Raw genomic sequence first — 19,004 nt, 5'->3', positions numbered from 1 at the left:
CGGGGCTGGAGGCCGCCTCCCGGACGGGGGTCCGGGCCCCTGCGGCGGCGGCGGGGCGGGAGGCCAGCACCCTGCCCGCGACCCTCGGCCTGCGTCCGCGTCCCGGGCCCGGCTTCCGTTGCGCGGAGCGGCGCTCCCGCTTCCTCCAGTAAAAGACCAGTGTGGTGTGGAAGCTGCGGCGCGGCGCGCTGGGCTCGGGCTGAGGCGCAGGCGAAGTCCAGGTGGAGGCCCGCGAAGACCCCATCGCTGCACTCGGACTGTCCCGGGTGCCCATAGCCGGGCTCTGTGCCTTTCCTGAGACTGGTGGTGCGCCCACCGGCGCAATACCCCGGCACCTGGCAACGGGCGCTTGGCAACGCGGGGCGGGGCCCTAACGGCCAAAAAGGTAGTGCGCGTCTCGGCTGCTGCGCGCACCCATCTGCTCCAGAGGGCAGTGCCTCCTCGGACCCTACAGCTTGGATAAGGGGTTAAACCCTCCCGAGGAACGGACTCAAGCCTACTTCAGCTTCCTTATGGTCATTCATTCATTCTGCACATATTGGTGCCGGTCTTCTTTGTTCCAAGGACTGTTCCAGGTGCTGGACAGAACAGGAACAAGGCTCCACCCTTGAAGGCCTCAGCTCATAGTCCAATGGTCAAGACAGAAACAACCAACACAGAAGCACACAAATAAATATTCACTTACAAACAGTGGGTAGGGGCATGTACCAAACCCAGTGCTGTCGAGTCAGTACAGGGCATGGTAAATTCAGGAAGCCACTGAGGAGGTGACCCTTCAGTAGAGACCTGAAGGGTGATGAATAATGCCTGAGGAGGGCAGTCAAGGCCCAGGGCCCGAGGTAGCAGGATGCTGGTGATGGTGACCAGAAGGGAGGTCCAGGAGTGGGCAGGGGCTGTCACACAGGACCTTGGCCTCTGTGGGACTGGGAATTTAAGGGTGTTGGGAAGGTGCTGGATGGTTCTGGGAAGAACCAGTGGACATAATCTGTTTTCTGTTTGCAAAGGTCATATGGGGAGAGGGTTTTATGGGACAGCATTGGCAGTGAGGAGCTGTGGTGGGTAGTGGTTGTGGAGAGGAAGGGAGTGGGGAGGATCCAGGGTTGATGGGGTTGGGCATTGTGATCAGGAGGGGCCATAGCATTCCCCTAGATTGCTGGCTACGAGTGAGCCCTCACCTTTCCCTGGCTTCTCTCTTCTCTCTTCCAGAGAAGCAGGCTCTGGACCCTCAGCATGGTCTCCTGAGGATGGATGGAGGGTGATAGCTGAGTTGAAATCAAGCTTTGATTCAGACCTGTGTCAGCAGGTGCTCATCACCTGGGTGGAGACCAGGGCAGGTGTGAGGGCTCCGGGGGGGGGGGGTCCTCTGGCCAGACAGACACACATACACACAAAGGCCTTTTGATGAAAAAAGAAAATGATGAGGCCAGGGCAAATTCCTGGAGAAATGTCTAGGGAACAGAGACTCCTGAGAAAGCTGGGTCCCCAGTTCCAGGAAGAATCACTGCTCTTCCTGTGGGTTGGATGGGGCTCCGGAAGTCTCCTCTATAAGAAGGTGGGGCACTTCCCCTATAAGTGGTGGGCACCCAGGCAAGCCTCTGCCCAGGGCTTCCACAGCCTCCCCGCCCCACTGCCCAGGCTGGTGGGGGAATGCTCACTTCTGCCCTCAAAGGCTAAGGGTGGGATTTTCCTTTGCAGTAAATTGTGACAAACTATGAATTTAGAGGCTGCTCCTTGAACAAGCCTGGCTGCCTGCCACCTCCCCCTTTTCCTTCTGGCCCAAGTCTCTTTACCATGTGGTAAACTTAGGGTGAGCCTGTGGGGGTCCACCCCCCATGTGCACATGTACAGAAAAACTCACATTAATTATCAGTTTAACATGAATTTCCTCATCTGTGGCTTGGGGGCATTAAGAGAACTGTTCTCTTAGCATTAAAAGAGACAAAGGACTCTAAAGCCCCTAGCACTGGGTAGGGATATTCCCGATGCAACTGCAGACAGCTCCACAGGCACGTACAAAGACAGAGCCTAGGGGTCCACCTACAGGAAGCCCTCCTGGCCCCAGCCCTGCACTAGAGGAGAGAAAGCTTGGGCCAGGCAGCACTTTGATGTGGGGACTGCCAGCCCTTCCCTCTCCTTCCACTGCCAGACTGGGACAGAAGGGCCTCACCCACAGTTCCAGTCCCTCCACCGCCCCTTCCTCAGGACACAAAGTCGTGCATACCTCCAGGGCCTCTGCCTTGGGCCTCCCAGCCCTGTGCTCCTGCCCCCCATATCTTAGAGTTAGGGGGCAGTGGGGGGAGCCTGCGAGGGACCCACAGCTGAACACCTCCCCAAGTGACAAGCCTGGCCAACTTCGGGCCTTGTCAGGGAATTTTGGCCAGCCCTGCCTGTTCCTGGGAGCCCCCAGCCGGCAGGGAGGAGGCAGGGACCACTGAGCCTCAGCCACTCAGCCATGGCAGGCCCCCGATACGTGGTGTGTGTGCGCGTCTACGCCCTGGTGCAGACCAGGAGACTCCAGGTACTCCATGGGGTCACTGGCAGCCCCAAAGGGGAAGGTGTAGTCCCTGGCCCCGCCCCTGCGAGGATCCCCAACTTTTTTTCCCTCAGAAGTTCTCCGTGCGCTGGTAGGACAGGCGGTGACACTTTCGTGCTCAGGCGTCGCGAAGAGTTCAGAAAGCTCCACGTGAGTGACCCTGGGGCGACCCCCGAGTCCCCGAACTGCCTCCAATGCATGACTCCCGAGTGACCCCCGCCTACGGGCTCTCCTGTGCCCCGCAGCTTCCAACCCCTACAGTCCCGACTCGGCCCCACCGTCGCGGAGGACCCCTGAGCTCTCGGAGACCTATCCGCCGGCTTTTTGCCGCGGAAGACCCTTCAAGAGGCCTTCCAGATGGAGGCGGGCCTGCTGCGCAGATCCAACCTCATTCTCCCCGCGCTTCCTGGTCAGGCCGGGGGGGTTGGGACATGGGTGAGGGACCCCGAGACGGGGTCCCACATTCAACTCCTGTCTTGCTCCCACACGTGCCGCTGTTGGCGCGCGGGGGACGCACGGGCCGCGGGCTGGCTTGCCTCCGGCTCCTAGAGGCTTATGTCCAGATGCTGCTGATGGCGGTAGAAAGCGTGTCCCGGCGCCTGGCGCTCAACAGCTTCTTCGCGCCGCAAATCCTGGACCTGTAGCCCACGCTGCCACCCGGCAGGTGCCTGACCTACCCCAACTCCCAGCCACAGAGGCATTTGGAGGATGGGGAAGCACAGGGTGTATGGGTAGGAGGGGTCACGCAAAGACTGGGAGATTGGGCAGATTTGTGAGAGGTGGGGATGGTGGGTCCATTCCCACCTATCACCTGCAATCCTCCTCAGCCTGGTGATTCCGACCGCCCGGAAGGAGCCTCTGCCGGACCCTGTGGGCAGGCTTGACATCCGCAGCCTGGAGGACCAGAGACTGCACTGCCTACTGCACCCAGGACACACGGGGCCAACCCTTCCATGTGCAGGCCCGGGAGGCCCTGGATGTGCTACTGCGACAACCCTCGGGTAGGGCTGGGGAGGAGTCTGGGCTGCCCTCTGCCCCTGATCCCAGCGGGCCTCGGGATCTGAAACCCCGCCGCACTGGCGCACAGGCTGGTGCCTGGTGGAGAACAAGGACAAACAGATGGCCTGGTTTCCCTCTCCCTACCTGGAGGAGGTGGCCCCAGGCCAGGTGCGGGAGGGGGACACCGCCGCGCGGGAGCAGCAGTACGGGCCCTCCAATGCCTGCCAGCACAGTTTGAGCAGAGGAAGAAAGTACCCCAGCCGAGGAAGGAGGCCGTGGGTTTGGGCGGGTGTAAAAGTGGGTGGCAGGGTCCTCATAGCAAGGAGGCCCTAGTGGGCTTGAGCAGTCTCTGACATTAGCAGAGATCCAAACAGAACTGGGAGGTGGTGACTCAGCAGGAGATGACGAGGACCCGATGAGCGCCTCCCCCCATACCCACAGGCAGGGCTGCAGTTCTGTGCTTCCCGCGCCTACAAGAGCGGCGGAGCTAATGAGCTCTGTGCCCGCTGGGGCGCAAGTGCGCGTGCTGGAGAGGTCAGATTGCGCCTGGTGCCTGAGCAAGTGCGCGGGCGTAGTTCAGGCGCGGCCAAGCCAGGCGGGGGCGGGGCCGAGCTCTAATCTAACTCCGCCCCTCCTCGCAAGTATGTCGGCCGTGCGGGCCTTCTGTCTGCGGTGCTGCTGCGGCCTGACGCGCTGGGCGCGCTTCTGGGCAGGGCTGCCGGCTGGAAACAGTGCGGGGCAGGCCCTGGAGCACTTCCCGGCCACAACCCCGCCCGGCCCCAGCCGACTGCCATTCAGAGCTGCTGAAGCATCATCATCACCCACAGGGCACTGGGTAAGGACCCAGACCCGCTTGAAGGTGTGCGGAACTGAGTAGGGAGGGTTGACACTGCACTCCGGCCGGGAGGGCGGAGCCCTAGACCATGCTGGAAGGGCCCTGGCTCCAGAACTGCCTGGGATAGGGTCCTACCTAGCTCAGAGAATGCCCCTCTAGGTTTCCTTCAACTGGAGGCTCCGACCCTAGGGGCCTACTAATGCAGCAGCACCATCTGGTGCTGGAGAAGTGAGATGAGACCAACCTCTTTTGTGGCCACAGCTTCCTGTTTCCTCTGAGTAAAGCTGTTCTGAATAAACCCAGTCTGATCGCACTGAGTGGAAATGCTGGTGGCATAGTGGTTTAGTGCTACGGCTGCTAACCAAGAGGTTGGCAGTTCAAATCTGCCAGGTGCTCCCTGGAAACTCTATGGGGCAGTTCTACTCTGTCCTATAGGGTTGCTATGAGTCGTAATCGACTCAATGGCAGTGGGTTTGGTTTTTTGGTTTGGTCGCACTGAGGGGTGGGCTGGTGGGACCTCAGTCAGGGTGCAGAGAAGGGACTGTGGCCAGGGACCTGGGATGACAGTGCTGCTCAGAAAGACACCAGAGGCAGGATAGAAAAGTACACCTTTATGCATGTCTCAGAGGGCTGGGGGGGCAGCTGGGAGCGGGGACAGCTTCATGTTGTGCCACAGGAAGTCCAGGAAGGTGGCTGCTTGCAGCGTCCGGCTGAGCCGCTGGAAGTGCCGTTCTGGGGGAGGACAGAGGTGGGTCAGGAGGTCCCTGGGGCCCAGTGCCTGCCCCACCCACCCCAGGCCGTGCTATGCACCGGTGTAGGGCAGCAGGGCTTCCAGCGCAGCCTGCAAGCCCTCATAGGCCAGCAGCTCCTCGGGGGCCTCATGCTGTAGGAGCACACCCAGCACAGCCTGGGCCTCGTGGCAGTGCCGAGAGTTGGTGTTCCAGGTGATGCAGAAACGTAGCAGGGCTTCTGTGGGCAACAGGAATGGTCAGCCCCACCCACCAGACCACTCCCACACTGACCAGCTCTTGCCTGCAGACCAACCTTTCTGGTCTCGCTGCAGTCGGAGCACTGTGGTTTCCAGCTTCTTGCAGGCCTCAGGGTCCCTGTGGATGGCTGTGGAAGAGGAAAGCTGAGATCCAGGAAAGGGGTCTGCTGGACCCAAGGAACCCCCTGCCCTGCCCATCCTCTGGGAAAGGGTCTGCTGGACCTGAGATACCTGCACTGACCATCCCCTGGGAAGGGGCCTGCTGGACTTAAGACCCCTGCCCTGCCCATCCCCTGCCCCTGAAGTGGTACTGACCCTGGATGACGGTCAGCACAGTGTGGGTCCGGTCCAGGGAGATGGCAAGGCCTAGCGCCTGCAGGTATTGCTGCTCGTGAAGCAGGTTATCCAGTTCTTGCTGCCTGTGGGGGAGGGGGCGGCAGGATGGTCCCTTGGGGAACAGGGCAGACTGCGTCTCCGCTGAGCCTGTTTCCCACTGCTATAAAGCAGCAATGATGCCACTACCCTATCCCCAGAAAAAAGGGTGATAGTAATATACAAAAATGCTCAGACACAGGGGAGGCAGCTGACAAGAGGCTGGGCAACGGCGTAGACTTACTTGACCACCTGTACTTCCTGCTTGGCCTGCTCCTCTGCCTGCTCCTCCTCTGTCACATCCTGAGATCACATTGGGGTCAGGCCAGCCTCCCTGTGCACCCACCCCACCCCACCTCACTGAGCCCCCCGCACCTTCCAGAGGATGACGCGGGAGTCACTGCTGCCAGTGAGAGCGTGGTCATCAAGCTGGCTGCAGTGCAGTCCCCAGACCTTGTCCTCGTGGGCGTCCAGCGTCTGCACACACTCGTTGTTCTTGATGGTCCAGAGTTTCAAGAGCCCATCAGAGCCGCTGGGGTGGGGGTGGGCATGGGGAGGAGTGAAGGGGTTGGATGGTCAGTCCCAAGCCAGCCCACCTAGCCCACCCTGCCCAGCCCTGACTCACTAACCTGGATAGCAGCTGCGTGCCCCGGCTCACAAAGGCCACCTTCAGCACGGAGGCATCATGCCCCTCAAAGGTCTGTGGGGGGCGAGAACAGAGTGAGGTGCCGTCGGTCAGGGGGTCGGGCTGGGGTGGGGGTGGCTCACCTTGAGACAGCTGAAGTCCTTCAAGGCCCAGAGCTTGACTGTGCCGTCAGCTGAGGCCGTGGCCAGCACCTGGTCCGTGGGCGAGAACTGCACACACCAGAGGCCACGCCGGTGGCCTGAAAAGACACCCAACAGCTGGCACTGCGGCAGGGCCCAGAGCTTGGCCGTGCGGTCCTGGGAGCCTGTGGCCAGTAGCTTGTCATTGGGGGCGATGGCTACACTGTTAATGTCCTGGAGACAGTAGCAGGTGGATGGCTCAGACCCCAGCCCAGGTAGGGCCTGTCCCACCCCCACCCAGCAGCATTTGCCATCACCTTGTCATGGCAGCGCTGCGTGGCTTGGGCCTGCAGGAGGACGGGACCCCCATTTGAGGCCGTGCTCCTGGACAGCAGGGGTTCAGGGAGTGGCCACAGCTTCACTGTGCAGTCCTGGCTGCCTGTCACCAGGAAGGACTCCTTCAGCCTGTGGTTGCATTGAATGGGGGGGGGGGGGAGGGAGACACGTCACTCCCAGACATCTCCAGGACTAAAGCCCCAAGCCCTCTGCCTGCACCTGAACACTTTAGTGCCCCAACCTAGTGCTACCACACCCAAGGAGTGGGCCCAACGACAGGATCGCAGCTCTATACAGCGTGCCTGCCCTGTCTGGGCATCCAGCAGGGTTGTTCTCACCAATCTAATGTCCTTTGTTCATCCACCCAGCCCCAAAGATCCAAGGAACCCTCTCCCAGCCCTCTTTTCTGTCCTGCCTCCTCCTCTCTCTCCCTGGGCTAGAGCCCCATCAGCAGGGCCTGGGTATTGGCCTCCTTTGACACCCCGCCCCACTACCTAGAACAGCAGACGGTGCCCACACTGTGTGTGTGCCCAGAGCCCTGAGCTACACAGGCCACCTTGCCAGCCTTGTTCATCCTCCAGATGCGAACGGTCTGGTCCTGAGACAGAAGAGGGTTAAGAGATAGGCCAGGTGGCCCTATTGCCTTGGCCCCCCACCTGAGTGGCCCGGACTGCCACACCTCAAGGTTTCTCACCTTGGCACAGCTGGCAAAAAGCCACCCCTTCTGGAACACATCCAGGGCCAGGATGATATCTGAAAAGAGAGAAGTGGTCAGGGGCCAGGTGGTCAGGGGAGGGCAGGTTTAGGGACTTGTGGGCGCTGCACACCTGTGTGGCCAGGGAGAATCTGGCAGGCCAATGTCTGCAGCTCAAACACCTTCAGGCAAGGGCTGTTGGAGGCCACGACAATGTGGGAGTCCTCAGGCCCCAGGAACCGGACGTCCAGCACCTCCTCACTGTAGCCGGCAAACTATGGGGCCAGGAGGGACGGGAGCCTGGTCCATGGGCGGGAGAGTGCCAATGGATCCACATGATTTCAGACTGTGCAGGACAAGTGCTTACCTGTTTGTGCAGCTGCAACGAGCGTGCCTCATAGAGCATCAGATTGTGGTCGGCGGTGACACTAAGAAGCAGGCTGCCGGTGCGCGCTAGGGTGCAGTGGGTCAGCTCCTGCCCAGGGCCTGTCAGCTGTGGCTGTGTGTACACACATTGCCCAGATGCTGCGTCCCACACACGAAGCATGCCTGTGCAAGTACAGGATAGCTAGGACCTATAGACCTGGAAGCCCACCTCAGTCCCCGCTGCCAACCTCTCACTTTGAGGCCTGGCTCCACCCACCTTGGTTGCCGGCTGTCAGGAAGTACAGGCCCGGGGACTTCACACCCAGCTCAAGCGCCAGCTCCTCTGGCAACAGTACTGCGGCCTCCACACTCTGGGGATGACCTGGGTCAGAGGCTGCTGCCAGGGCCCCTCTCTGGCAACTCACTGACCCCAGCGGACCCCAGGCACCCCACCTCAAACACTGGCACTGTCCTCATGGCCTGGTGGCTCTGCAGGTCCCAGACGATGCAGATCTTATCACGGCCAGAGCTGGGGGAAACAGCCTCCTCAGTTCAGGAGTCTCCATCGCAACCCCCCTTCCCACCAAGGCCTGCTGTGGTCCGCCTGCTGACCTGAGCATAGTGTGGCCGTCAGCACTAAAGACCAATGAGGTGACAACACTGTAGTGAGCAGTCAGCACAGCCAGGCACGACTGGTCCTGTAAGGACCACACGCGGATGGCGGCGTCCACTGCTGAGGAAAAGAGCAGCAGGCGTGCTGGGTCCGGGTGGAAGGCAACCAAACTGCAGCAGAGGGCAGACACGTCAGCCCTGTGCTGCCCTGGGCCTAACGCCCACCCCGCCCCGGCCACACCACTCACTGCACGACGCCGGGTGAGCCCCGCAGGTGGTGCGTCCCATAGTGCTGCACAATGTCCCAGACGCGCACGGCCCCATCACAGCCACCTACAGGAGGTGTGGGTGATGTGCGGGGGCTGGTATTCCCAACACCCCCGCCTGTGTGCCCTCCAGCCAACCCACCCGGCCAGGGCCCTACCTGTGGCTAACAGTGTGGAGGTGGGGTCAAAGGCCATGGTAGCCACAGGGGCTGTGTGTACTGCCTTCCACAGGCACGTGATGCTGCCCTCTCGCCAGGCCCACTGGGCCAGCAGCAGTGCCCGGCTGGCTGTCACCAGCACCTGGGGGAGGGCGTGGTTCAGCTGGAGTAAGGGCACAGCACCCCCCACCCCCACCACCGTGGACCCAAAATGTGCATGAGAGGGATCAGCACCACCTCCCATCCCTGCCCCACATACCTCATCGTCAGGGCTGAGATCGAAGGCAGTGATATCCTCTTGGTCCTCCTGAAGACAAGATTGGGCACGCAACGCCATGAGGATGGCTGACTTTTCCCACCCCCCCTCCCCCACCCAGCTCTAGCCTCACCTGCTCCATGCTCTGCAGCACGGCCCCTGAAGCCACTTCCAGGACATTGAGTCTGGTGCCACAGACGCAGAAAACGTGCTGCCCAGCCTGGTCCAGCTGGGGATAGATGGGTCTCAGCTGGGCAGTGCTCCTCACCCCCCACCCAGCCCGGGCTCCCCACTCCCTGCCCCACCCTGAGCAAATACCTGCACCTTCCCGCCCTTGTAGAAAGGTTCAATCTTGCGCTTGATGGCATAGCTGGAGGAAGGATGGGGGAGTGAGTGAATCAGCCACCCTGGTCCCTATGCCTGGCCCTGTGCTGGTGCTCTCCCAGAGATGATCCTGAGTGGCCCTGCCCTTGAGAACATCTGCACTGAGGCCAGCTCCTGGGCAGCAGCAAGGCCCGGGTAAAGAGTGACAAGGGTGAACATGGGGTCCCTGAGCCATGAAGAGGTGGCTCCACAGCTGAGCTCTACATATCATCACCTTTTTGAACTCTCCCTGCAGCTATCCCTGTGTTGCAGAGACAGGAGATCCATGCAGGATTTCACAGCAGCGAAAGGTGGCTGCATTAGGACCAGGTAGTCCAGTCTCCCCAGTGTACAGCTGGTCGCATGTGGCCGGGCCTGGCAATGGAGCCTAGAGCATCCTCCTCCTCCTCCTTGATAATCTTCATCCCTGAGGTCCAGCACCTTCTTCCCCAGCCCTGGTCCCTCCTCCCACCCCAGCCTGGCCTGGAGTCCACTTTCTAAGCAGCCTTTCTGTGACCTCACTCCTGCTGCCCTCTTTCCTATCTGCCACCCAGGCCAATGCAGCTGCTCCAGCCTCTCTTCTAGGCCCCGCCTGCTCCTCTACCCTGCAGATATGTCCCTGCTCTGCTTAAAACTCTCCCTTCTCCTTTCAAGCCCCCCTTAAGTCTCACTCAGAGGGACCTCTATCAACTTCTCCTGCTCCTCCCTTCCCTCTTAAAGGCCTCCCTGCAGCCCCACTGCTCTGGGCCCAGCTCCCTTGACAGGTCATTTTCTGCTTTCTGCTTGTGGGTCTTCTACAAGCTGTTCCCTGTGTGAGGCCTGGGCCTCTCTTCCCCCAGTTTCAATGCCTGGTTAACTCAATTCAGGGAACCAAGACTGGGAAAGGAGTCAGGAAGCCTGATTCTCAAGATGAAACCAAGCTAGTGGTTTTTACAACTGAAGTCCCACTGCTGGTGATGGAAATGATTTGTTTAATGTGCTACCCCATCAAACTGTGCTCCACAAGGCAGGTCACTGAGTCTCACCCGCCCCGGCACTAAGCACTTAATACAAGTTCAACCACAGGATTCTGGACCTCACCCACCGTCTCCTCTCTTTTTGCTCCTCGGAGAAAAAAAAACAGCCGACAAAAGCTCCCCAGGCTGCTTAAGGGATGTAGAGCTTCGCTCCGGCCCAGGACCAGCTCCGACCTGTGCTCAGACCATCCCTCCCCCCTCTTCTGGGATTCTTCGTCTCTGCTTCACGCCCTAAAACGGGATCCTCACTTAACCGACACCTGCTGCTCGGGCCGGGTTCCAGTCCCCGCCCTCGGAGCTGGCTGTCCCACCTTCTTTCCCACAGCTGCCCCCGACCCCGCGTACCAGGCGTACACAGCCCTCACCCATTCCGAGACACCCAATGGGCGCCCAGTCAGCGGCAGGCGCTGTTCCACGCATCCCTTCAACCCCACTACGCCTAGGAACTCAGTTTCCTCTCCGGGCGGCGCCCGCAGCCCCAGAACCCCGGCTCACTTGGCCTTGAAACGGCTCACTCCGGCCGCGGCCCCCGCCATGCTGCCGCCACCTCGTGAGACAAATCGAGCGCCTTACTCCGAGCTCCCGGCGCCCTACGATAGCGTCACCATCTGCGACCACTATGGCGTCATCAGCTCGCTGCGCATTGAGCCATCTTTGATGTGGGCGGTAGCTGCTCAGACAGGAAGGGGAAGCTGCGTGAGGACGTTTCGGGTTTGGAGGGTGGGGCTTCGTAGATGGGCCTGGGGCAGGGGTCGCCGAGATTATATCTATTAATGGAAATAAAAAATGTATTCGAAGTAATCCCAAGGTTACTACCCTAAATAAATAACCGAAACCAAACCTGTTGCCTTCGAGTGGATTCAGACTCATAGCTACCCTATAGGACAGAGTGGAACTGCCCCATAGGGTTTCCAAGGAGCGACTGGTGGATTCGGATTGCCGACCTTTTGGTTAGCAGCCCAACGCTTAACCACAGCGCCACCAGGGCTCCAATATCATTAAAGCAACCTCAAAATTTCTGCTTTCTCGGCATTCTGGAATACGGGGGTCAAGCTCGGTTGGGTGAACCAGTCCCTGCCTCAGGGGGCTCAGTCTGATATAACGCAGGTAAATAAATAAATCGGGCAATTTCAGAGCCATTCAAATGTTCATTGAATACCTTATATGTGCAAAGCACTGTTCTAGGCACCTGGAAGACACCAGTAAACACAAATCTAGTAGCTCATGTTTTAGCTGGTGGGGTGAGACTGGCAAGAGAATCATAATAGTTAAACCTAGCGTTAACTTCATAATAGTTAAATGCTGTGGAAAATATAGTCTAGCATAAGGGATGCCGGAGTGCAGGAGGTGCGGTTTTAAATGGGGTAGGTGGAGAAGGAGTCACTGAGAAGTAGGCTGAGGAACAGCCAGTGCAAAGGTCCTGGGCTGGCTGCATACCTGGTAAGTAGCAGGAGTAACAGTAGTGTGGGTGCAGGAAGTGAGCAGGGAGGAGGTCAGGAGGGTGCTTTATGGGCTGCTGTAACGAGTTGATTCTTTCACTGAGTTCGGGGTTTGTGCTATTGGCTTTAGGCTGGTAAAAGAGGTTGGTAGAAAGTAACCTGGAAGGAGGCTGGGAGATGATCGGAGAAAAGAACCAGGGCAATGAAGAGTGAGGGAAGGCAAGAGCCTTCCAGGCAGGGGGAAGAGCCAGTGTAGAGACCCAATGATGGGAAACAGCCTAGAGAATTCAAAGGATACGTCAAAGCGATTCTGGGGAGGCGACAGGAGAGGTAGGCACACTAGCGCCGAGGTGGGCCAGGCCTGGGCTCCTCTTTTATTTAACCCTCTATGTACAAGGCATCTTGGGCCCGAATCCCCGACACCCCAGCCCCACTGCTGCCTTCCGGGGCGGCCTCCGGCTCCTCCTCCTCTGGTGCACCCTCTAGCTGGGCATGGTCCTCCTCCAGGAAGTCGGCGAGCTGGGCCAGCTGCCGGCGGATGAGGTTGGTGGCGCGGTGCACCCGGCGCACGCACCTCCGCAGGCGTGACAGCAGGGCGCGGCTGCGTTCCTGGCGCAGGCCCCAGGCTTCTCGCAGCTCACGGTAGCAGTTGTGGTCGGCCCGCTCGGCAGGGCCAAGGGTGGCCCCGCAGCCCATGGGACAGCGCTGCTGGGCGCTGTGCTGGCAGTGCTGCCCGTGCTCGGCCAGGGCTCGGCGTGGCACCTGCGCCGAGCAGCCTTCGTTGGGGCAGGCCATTGGCTCGAGTGGGCATGAGTCTTGGTGCCCCTTACGATGGGCCAGGGGGCACGTCACCGAACAGCCAGCCTCGGCGTTCTTGCACTGGGGGCAAGGGAGGGCACCTCATGAGCCAAACCAGGTTGGGCATTGCCAGCTGGGCCCCGCACAGGCTCACACCCCCCCCAGTCTCCCAATTCTACCACACTGCAGACCAGGAACCAGCAAACTGGGGGCGTCCCAAGTCCATCTGAGTGTGAGGACTAGTGGGGAAAGGGGAATGAACAGTGGGCAAACGCATGGAGATGGAAGTCTCGACTTCTGAGAGGTGAGCAGAGTCTGAGAACAGGTAGGTATATGGCCACGCTGGCCTGGCAGGGGTTGTATACCAGGATTTTTTACCCCTGCAAAACTCGAAGCCTGTCACTTCTCCTTTTTGGCCCTCAGTTTCCGCATCTGTAAAATTAGGGAGCTGGAGAGTAATGGCGGGCATGCTAGGTGCTTCATCTTCTAAAAATCCTCTATTACCCCTATTCACAGCTAAGGGCCCAGAAGCTCAGAAAGTTTAGGCAACTTGCCCAGTCACTCAGCAAGTAAGTGGTAGATCCATGATTCAAACTCAGCCAGGTCTGATGACCCCAAGTTTGTGAAGCAGAAACCCTCAGTGCTATCTGAAAATGGGGTTTGCCTCCCCTCTCCTATCTCCTGCTCTTGAAATGGTGATGAGAGGGGTGAGGGGGGTGCTGTGAGCCACCTTGACTTCCAGGCGGCCAATGACTTTCCGGAGTTTATTCACGTGGACCATCCTTTTCCATTTCACCTCTTTTCTACAGCAAGGACAGGTCTTCTGTCTGGAAGGAGGCACATAGCAGAAATGGGGGTCAGTGGGAAAGTGGCTAGGGGGCAGTGGCAGCCATGTGCCTCCCCTGGCTATGCTCTTTCTGGGTGGCCCCTTCTTTTTCAGTCCCAGCTGGAAAGAGGCATGAAGGAATCACTACAGGGAGCTCTCAGAGGGTGGGGTGACTGAGGCTCAGGCAGGTAGGGGTGTGGGGCTGCAGACACCATGGAGGGCTTCTCACACATCTTAGTGTCAGCTTTGGTTGCTGAAATCTATGGCTATAGTGACCCAGTGCTTGGCCAGCCTTCCCCTGTTTTGGGACGAGTGGCTGCCAGGCCTACCCATGGCCACACCACCCCTCTGGCACCTGGTGCCCCTGGAATCCCTGCCCCTTGGGTGCCCAGGACACCTGGCTAGCCACCGGACGATGCACTTCTTGCAGAAGATGTGGCTGCATGGCAACCTCACTGGCCTCTTGAGCACCCCATGGCAGATGGAGCACAGGAAGTTGCAGTCTGGAGGGCTGGTGAAGAGGTTGAGATCATACCCTCCACTCTGCAAAGGCCAGACCAATGTCAGGGCTGGGACCAGGATCTGGCCCCCCACTCCACACAACCAGAGACTCCCAGCAAGCTTTGGGCAGGAAGGTGAGCTACGTGACAACCCTGAGTAGAGAGGCAGGGTAGCACCTGCTTTGAGGTGGGAGCTGTGGAGGTCCAGATCCCCCAAGTCTACCAGCCCCAGGCTGGAGAAGCCGGCCTTGGTCTGGAGTTAGACCTGGCTGGAGGTACTCTCTGAAAGGTCTCTCTGCCCCACACGGGGGGCCTGCAACTCACTGTCACCCTTTATCTAAGTAGTGGGGTCCAGCCCTGGGCACAGATCTAAGAGCAAGGGGCAAGAAGGCCTGGGCTCACCATGATTTGTGTCAGGACAGCAGCTTCACTGACCTGAAGGGCACAGGGGCCTCCATTTCACAGCTGGTTGGGGCCGACATCACAGTGGCATTGTCCAGCTCAGGCCAATCACAGCCCTGACCTAGGTCCCCCTGGGACCCTGCACTGCTTGGCCCCTGCTCGCCTCTCTGCCAGATCACAGGGAGGGGTGGGGCAGCCACCACCCAGAGCCTCTGCCCTTGGGGGTGGCTGACCACTTATCCCCAAGCAGCACTGGGTTGAGCAACCAGGTTTTCAAGGCTGAGACTTCAGTAGGCTTTAAGGGCTTGCTCCACGCCCCCCTCCTCCCCACTCCCCCAAGACAGGCTGCTTGATTTTCTCCAGGATCCGGAACCTAAGGTGCTAGCTCCAGGGCACAGAGCAGGGCATTAAAGACCTTAATTGAGTGCAAACTGCAGAGTCCAGCAGCTCAGGAAGGCCCCCGTTGTTGTTAGGTGTCAAGTCCGTTTCGACCCATAATGACCCAATAGAACGAAACGCTGCCCGGTCCTTTGCCATCCTCACAATCGCTGCTATGCTGGTGCTCACTGTTGCAGCCACTGTGTCAGTCTGTTTTGTTGAGGGTCTTCCTTTTTTTTGCTGACTCTCTACCAAGCATGATGTCCTTCTCCAGGGACTGATTCCTCCTGATAACACGTCCAAAATATGTGAGATGTAGTCTCACCATCCGTTTTTCTAAGGAGTATTCTGGTTGTTACTTCTTTCAAGACAGATTTGTTCATTCTTTTGGTAGACCATGGCATATTTAATATTCTTAACCAACACAATTCAAAGGCATCGATTTTTCAGTCTCCCTTATTCATTGTCCAGCTTTCGCATGCATGAGTTGACTGAAAGCACCACAGCTTGGGTCAGGCACACCTTAGTCCTTAAAGTGACATCTTTACTTTTCAACACTTGAGAGGTTTTTTGCAGATTTGCCCCTGGGTGTGAGAAAGTCGTTCAAAGCAGGTAACCTAGAATTCTCTGGACAGATTCACGAGAGAAAGCATCAAATGATCAAGTCTAACCTATAGGACCAGCATGTTCCCACTGGCGAAGAACTGAATGAGGAACTACAGGTTCAGAGCTGTTGGGGGTGCCAAGGTCACCGAGGCCTCCCTGGACGAACACTAAAAAACTTAAACCCTTTTCTCAGAACAATAGGGAACGACAGCAAGGATTTGAGCTGTAAACATTACATTCCCGTCCTTGCTAGAGGTTTGCTGGCCCAAGCCAACTCACCTCAGCCTAGGGCACGTTCCCCAAGATACGTCTGGGGTATGGACGAAAAGATCAGAGTTCAAAACCTGTATCTGCTACTTAAGGGGTGTCACCTGCCAATCCCGGAGACCAAAGTAGTACTCCAGCGAGAAGTCTGTAGCCGTCAGGCATCCCCCGGAGACCCCCCCTCCAGACCCATCTCCCACAGTAAATAAATGAGATTGCAAAAACACCCACACACGAGTCCCCTAAACAAACAGCTTTATTTGAGAAGGAAAGAACCAGCCCTCCCTCCCCTCGCAGTTCCGGCGGCGTCGCATGCAGGTTCAGGCATCAGGGACCTGCGGAGAGAGAAAGGGTCAAAGACCGAACCGTGCGGGCGGCACACCGGGGCCTGGGTGTTGCGACGCCTGTCGGGGCCTGGGTTTCGGCCGCCCACATCAAGGCAGTTGGCGGTGAGCTGAGGCCCCTGGTGGTTCTGGGCGCCGAATCTCACCCGTGGCCACGGGCGAGGCCGCAGGCGATTTTCAACTAGCGCCGGGCTCCCGCCTCCCATTCATGAGACCAATACCCACAGGACCACCGGTGCTAGGGCCGCGACCACGGCTCTGCCCGGAACATACCTCGACAAACGAGAGTCGCAGATCTACCTGGCCGCAGGTACCAGCGCTAGGCGAGAAAGAACGAGGCTCAAGGCAGGAGTAGCGACAGGCCTAACATTCATAGCCGCATCACCACGTCCGCACGTGCCAGCACCCGCCTGCGCCTTCCAGCCTCGGCTCTGCAGCGAGCGCAGGCGTAAGCGCAGGCGCACCTAGATCTTGCGTGCTGTGCGTCGTGGAGCCAATCACAGACGGATGTCGAGGCCCTGGGGCCGCTCGGGTTCGGGCGGGCAGGAGAGATCTCGCGACACCTGGCGTGAGATAAAAGCCTCCTCTCGGGCAGTTTCGGTCTTTTTCTTCGAGAAAACACGTGAGTGCGTGTGGTGATGGCCGCTGCGGCCCGGGGGCCGAGCGGCGGGAACCGGTGGACGTCACGGGGGGGGCGGTTGGTTGGGAGCCCCCGTCCGTGCCGGGTGTCGCCCGCGGGGGGCCGCGGATGCCAAGGCCTAGCTCACTGGTTGGTTGTCGCTTTCTTCAGCAAATGGCGGATGACGCCGGTGCAGCGGGAGGGCCTGCAGGCCCCGGGGGCCCGGGGATGGGAACCCGTGGCGGTTTCCGCGGAGGCTTTGGCAGTGGCCTGCGAGGCCGGGGTCGCGGCCGGGGCCGGGGCCGAGGCCGGGGTCGCGGAGCTCGCGGAGGCAAAGCCGAAGATAAAGAAGTAGGTTCCGGGCCGCGCGCGTGGGGCGGGCCCGAGGGCGGTGTCGGCCAGCGGGGACCCCCTTCACCCCCGCCTATTCTTTCAGTGGCTTCCCGTTACCAAGCTGGGCCGCCTGGTCAAGGATATGAAGATCAAGTCCCTGGAGGAGATCTATCTCTTCTCCCTGCCCATCAAGGTATCGAGGGGGCGCTGGGCACATGCAGGACTTGACGGGGGGGTCTCGCTTGGGCTGGAATGGCAGGCCTTAGGCTCACATTTCTGAGGGGAACGTCTTTTGAAGCGTGTGAGTGCTGGTGCTCTTCTGCCATTTTTGAGGGCTGAACGGGAGGATTAAAAGGTTGGACAGCTGGAACACAATTTTGGCTGTCTCTAAAATTTGGGTTTGTTCCGTCAGCGAGTTTAAACTGGTTCACTCCAGTGTGAATCCTGAGAACTCGTATTTCCACCCTGGATAAACTAAAACAACCTATGTTTTCATAACATCCCCCCAAGTGATTTTTACGTGTAACTTTAGGAAACTTTTAGAAACGCATGTTCTTAGCAGGAATTCAGATTTAGTTGAAGGTACGGTGTAATGCCTTCGCTAAATATTTCTTTAGAAGTTTTCTGCTTCTTATAGGAGTCTGAGATCATTGACTTCTTCTTGGGCATGGCTCTAAAGGATGAGGTTTTGAAAATCATGCCTGTGCAGAAGCAGACGCGTGCTGGCCAGCGGACCAGATTCAAGGTATTTTGGTACCTGCAGGGCCTTTTATGCCTGGCGGCTCTGTAAGACTTCTAGCTTTGCACAGTCATACTTGCATGAATATGCGCGACATCCATGACAGGGAAAAATTAAGGATGTCCTCGGTACCTCAGATGGGCCTTCTCGTGGCAACTTTTTCCCTGAGGGGTGTGACAGGCCCTGGGCAGTGGGTACTGACGTTGGGCACCTTGGGCACTGGCCGCCACCCACCTTAGTTTCTTTGCAGGCATTTGTTGCCATTGGGGACTACAATGGCCATGTTGGCCTAGGTGTGAAGTGTTCCAAGGAAGTGGCCACCGCCATCCGTGGGGCCATCATTCTGGCCAAGCTCTCCATTGTCCCTGTGCGGCGAGGCTACTGGGGAAACAAGATCGGCAAGCCCCATACTGTTCCGTGCAAGGTAGGAGGCTGGGAGTTGAGATCAAGGGGATCTGGGATGGAGTGCGGGACTTTCTGGGCCCCTGACCCGTGTACCCTTCTAGGTGACTGGCCGCTGTGGTTCTGTGCTGGTGCGCCTCATCCCTGCACCCAGGGGCACTGGCATAGTCTCAGCCCCTGTGCCCAAGAAACTGTTGATGATGGCTGGTATCGATGACTGCTACACCTCGGCCAGAGGCTGCACTGCCACCCTGGGCAACTTTGGTAGGTGGCATACACATGGGGCCCACTGTGGCCCTTCTGTTCTCAGGACCTTTGTCTGGGGTGGGGGTTGTCTCAAGAAAGGTTTCATTTCTTTGATGTTTTCCTGTTCTGTAGCTAAGGCCACTTTTGATGCTATCTCCAAGACCTACAGCTATCTCACCCCTGATCTCTGGAAGGAGACTGTGTTCACCAAGTCTCCCTACCAGGTACCACCTGTTGCTTGAGTGGGGCTGAGCTGTCCTTAGCATTAGCAGCCCATCTTGTGAACAAGCACAGAGGGTGGGTAGCAGTGTGTCCAGCTGTGGTTAAACTCTTGTTTGTCTTTTCAGGAATTTACTGATCACCTGGTAAAGACTCACACCAGAGTCTCCGTGCAGAGAACCCAAGCTCCAGCTGTGGCCACTTCATAGTGATTTTTATACAAGAAAAATAAAGTGAATTAAACCTGTTTAAGCCGTTTGCTTTTTTTCTCATGAATCTAGTGGTGTGGTTGCATCTATGGGGGAGTGAGGCCAGCAAAATCAGAATTGG

General features: G+C 58.5%; 4 protein-coding genes and 2 non-coding genes across 7 annotated transcripts; 3 read left to right on the top strand and 3 right to left on the bottom strand.

Moving 5' to 3' along the window:
- Window positions 1-3: 3 nt before the first annotated feature.
- Window positions 4-4,270, top strand: NOXO1 (NADPH oxidase organizer 1; the record flags this gene model as incomplete). Its single annotated transcript, XM_049905007.1, is given in 10 exon segments — window positions 4-1,303; window positions 1,696-2,683; window positions 2,870-2,942; window positions 3,020-3,197; window positions 3,361-3,453; window positions 3,455-3,534; window positions 3,621-3,853; window positions 3,974-4,026; window positions 4,028-4,103; window positions 4,175-4,270. Coding segments are annotated over 9 exon segments (1,113 nt in total), but the record flags the coding sequence as incomplete, so codon positions are not given.
- A 693-nt stretch (window positions 4,271-4,963) lies between these two features.
- TBL3 (transducin beta like 3) lies at window positions 4,964-11,216 on the bottom strand. 2 transcript variants are annotated; one of them, XM_049903789.1, is made up of 22 exons: window positions 11,055-11,216; window positions 9,499-9,550; window positions 9,314-9,409; window positions 9,184-9,231; window positions 8,925-9,066; window positions 8,749-8,833; window positions 8,501-8,671; window positions 8,342-8,417; window positions 8,166-8,259; window positions 7,890-8,071; window positions 7,656-7,797; window positions 7,523-7,581; window positions 7,323-7,426; window positions 6,810-6,957; window positions 6,496-6,726; window positions 6,357-6,427; window positions 6,103-6,259; window positions 5,972-6,030; window positions 5,671-5,774; window positions 5,412-5,483; window positions 5,178-5,336; window positions 4,964-5,099 (listed from the first exon to the last, which is right to left on the bottom strand). In XM_049903789.1, exons 1-22 carry the CDS (start codon window positions 11,093-11,095, stop codon window positions 4,990-4,992), a joined length of 2,403 nt encoding a protein of 800 aa, XP_049759746.1. In that variant the 5' UTR covers window positions 11,096-11,216; the 3' UTR covers window positions 4,964-4,989. The 2 variants fall into 2 exon arrangements, with proteins under 2 accessions (XP_049759746.1, XP_049759745.1); XM_049903788.1 differs by having other exon boundaries at window positions 7,323-7,581.
- A 1,160-nt stretch (window positions 11,217-12,376) lies between these two features.
- Window positions 12,377-15,937, bottom strand: RNF151 (ring finger protein 151). Its single transcript, XM_049905006.1, has 4 exons — window positions 15,908-15,937; window positions 14,020-14,165; window positions 13,527-13,623; window positions 12,377-12,877 (listed from the first exon to the last, which is right to left on the bottom strand). The coding sequence occupies exons 1-4, from the start codon at window positions 15,935-15,937 to the stop codon at window positions 12,377-12,379; spliced, it is 774 nt and encodes a 257-aa protein (XP_049760963.1).
- Window positions 15,938-16,174: 237 nt separating this feature from the next.
- LOC126087626 (small nucleolar RNA ACA64) lies at window positions 16,175-16,302 on the bottom strand. Its single transcript, XR_007519805.1, has one exon. It is a non-coding gene; the product is annotated as a small nucleolar RNA ACA64 (small nucleolar RNA).
- Window positions 16,303-16,761: 459 nt separating this feature from the next.
- Window positions 16,762-18,926, top strand: RPS2 (ribosomal protein S2). The gene is made up of 7 exons (XM_049904240.1): window positions 16,762-17,086; window positions 17,172-17,261; window positions 17,706-17,813; window positions 18,058-18,231; window positions 18,314-18,473; window positions 18,588-18,679; window positions 18,803-18,926. The coding sequence occupies exons 1-7, from the start codon at window positions 16,865-16,867 to the stop codon at window positions 18,881-18,883; spliced, it is 927 nt and encodes a 308-aa protein (XP_049760197.1). The 5' UTR covers window positions 16,762-16,864; the 3' UTR covers window positions 18,884-18,926.
- LOC126087614 (small nucleolar RNA SNORA64/SNORA10 family) lies at window positions 17,858-17,989 on the top strand. Its single transcript, XR_007519794.1, has one exon. It is a non-coding gene; the product is annotated as a small nucleolar RNA SNORA64/SNORA10 family (small nucleolar RNA).
- Window positions 18,927-19,004: the final 78 nt, after the last annotated feature.

The sequence above is a fragment of the Elephas maximus genome, chromosome 12, assembly GCF_024166365.1.
Source record: "Elephas maximus indicus isolate mEleMax1 chromosome 12, mEleMax1 primary haplotype, whole genome shotgun sequence".
NCBI classification, from domain to species: Eukaryota; Metazoa; Chordata; class Mammalia; order Proboscidea; family Elephantidae; genus Elephas; species Elephas maximus.
This window is presented reverse-complemented; position numbering and strand designations above follow the sequence as displayed.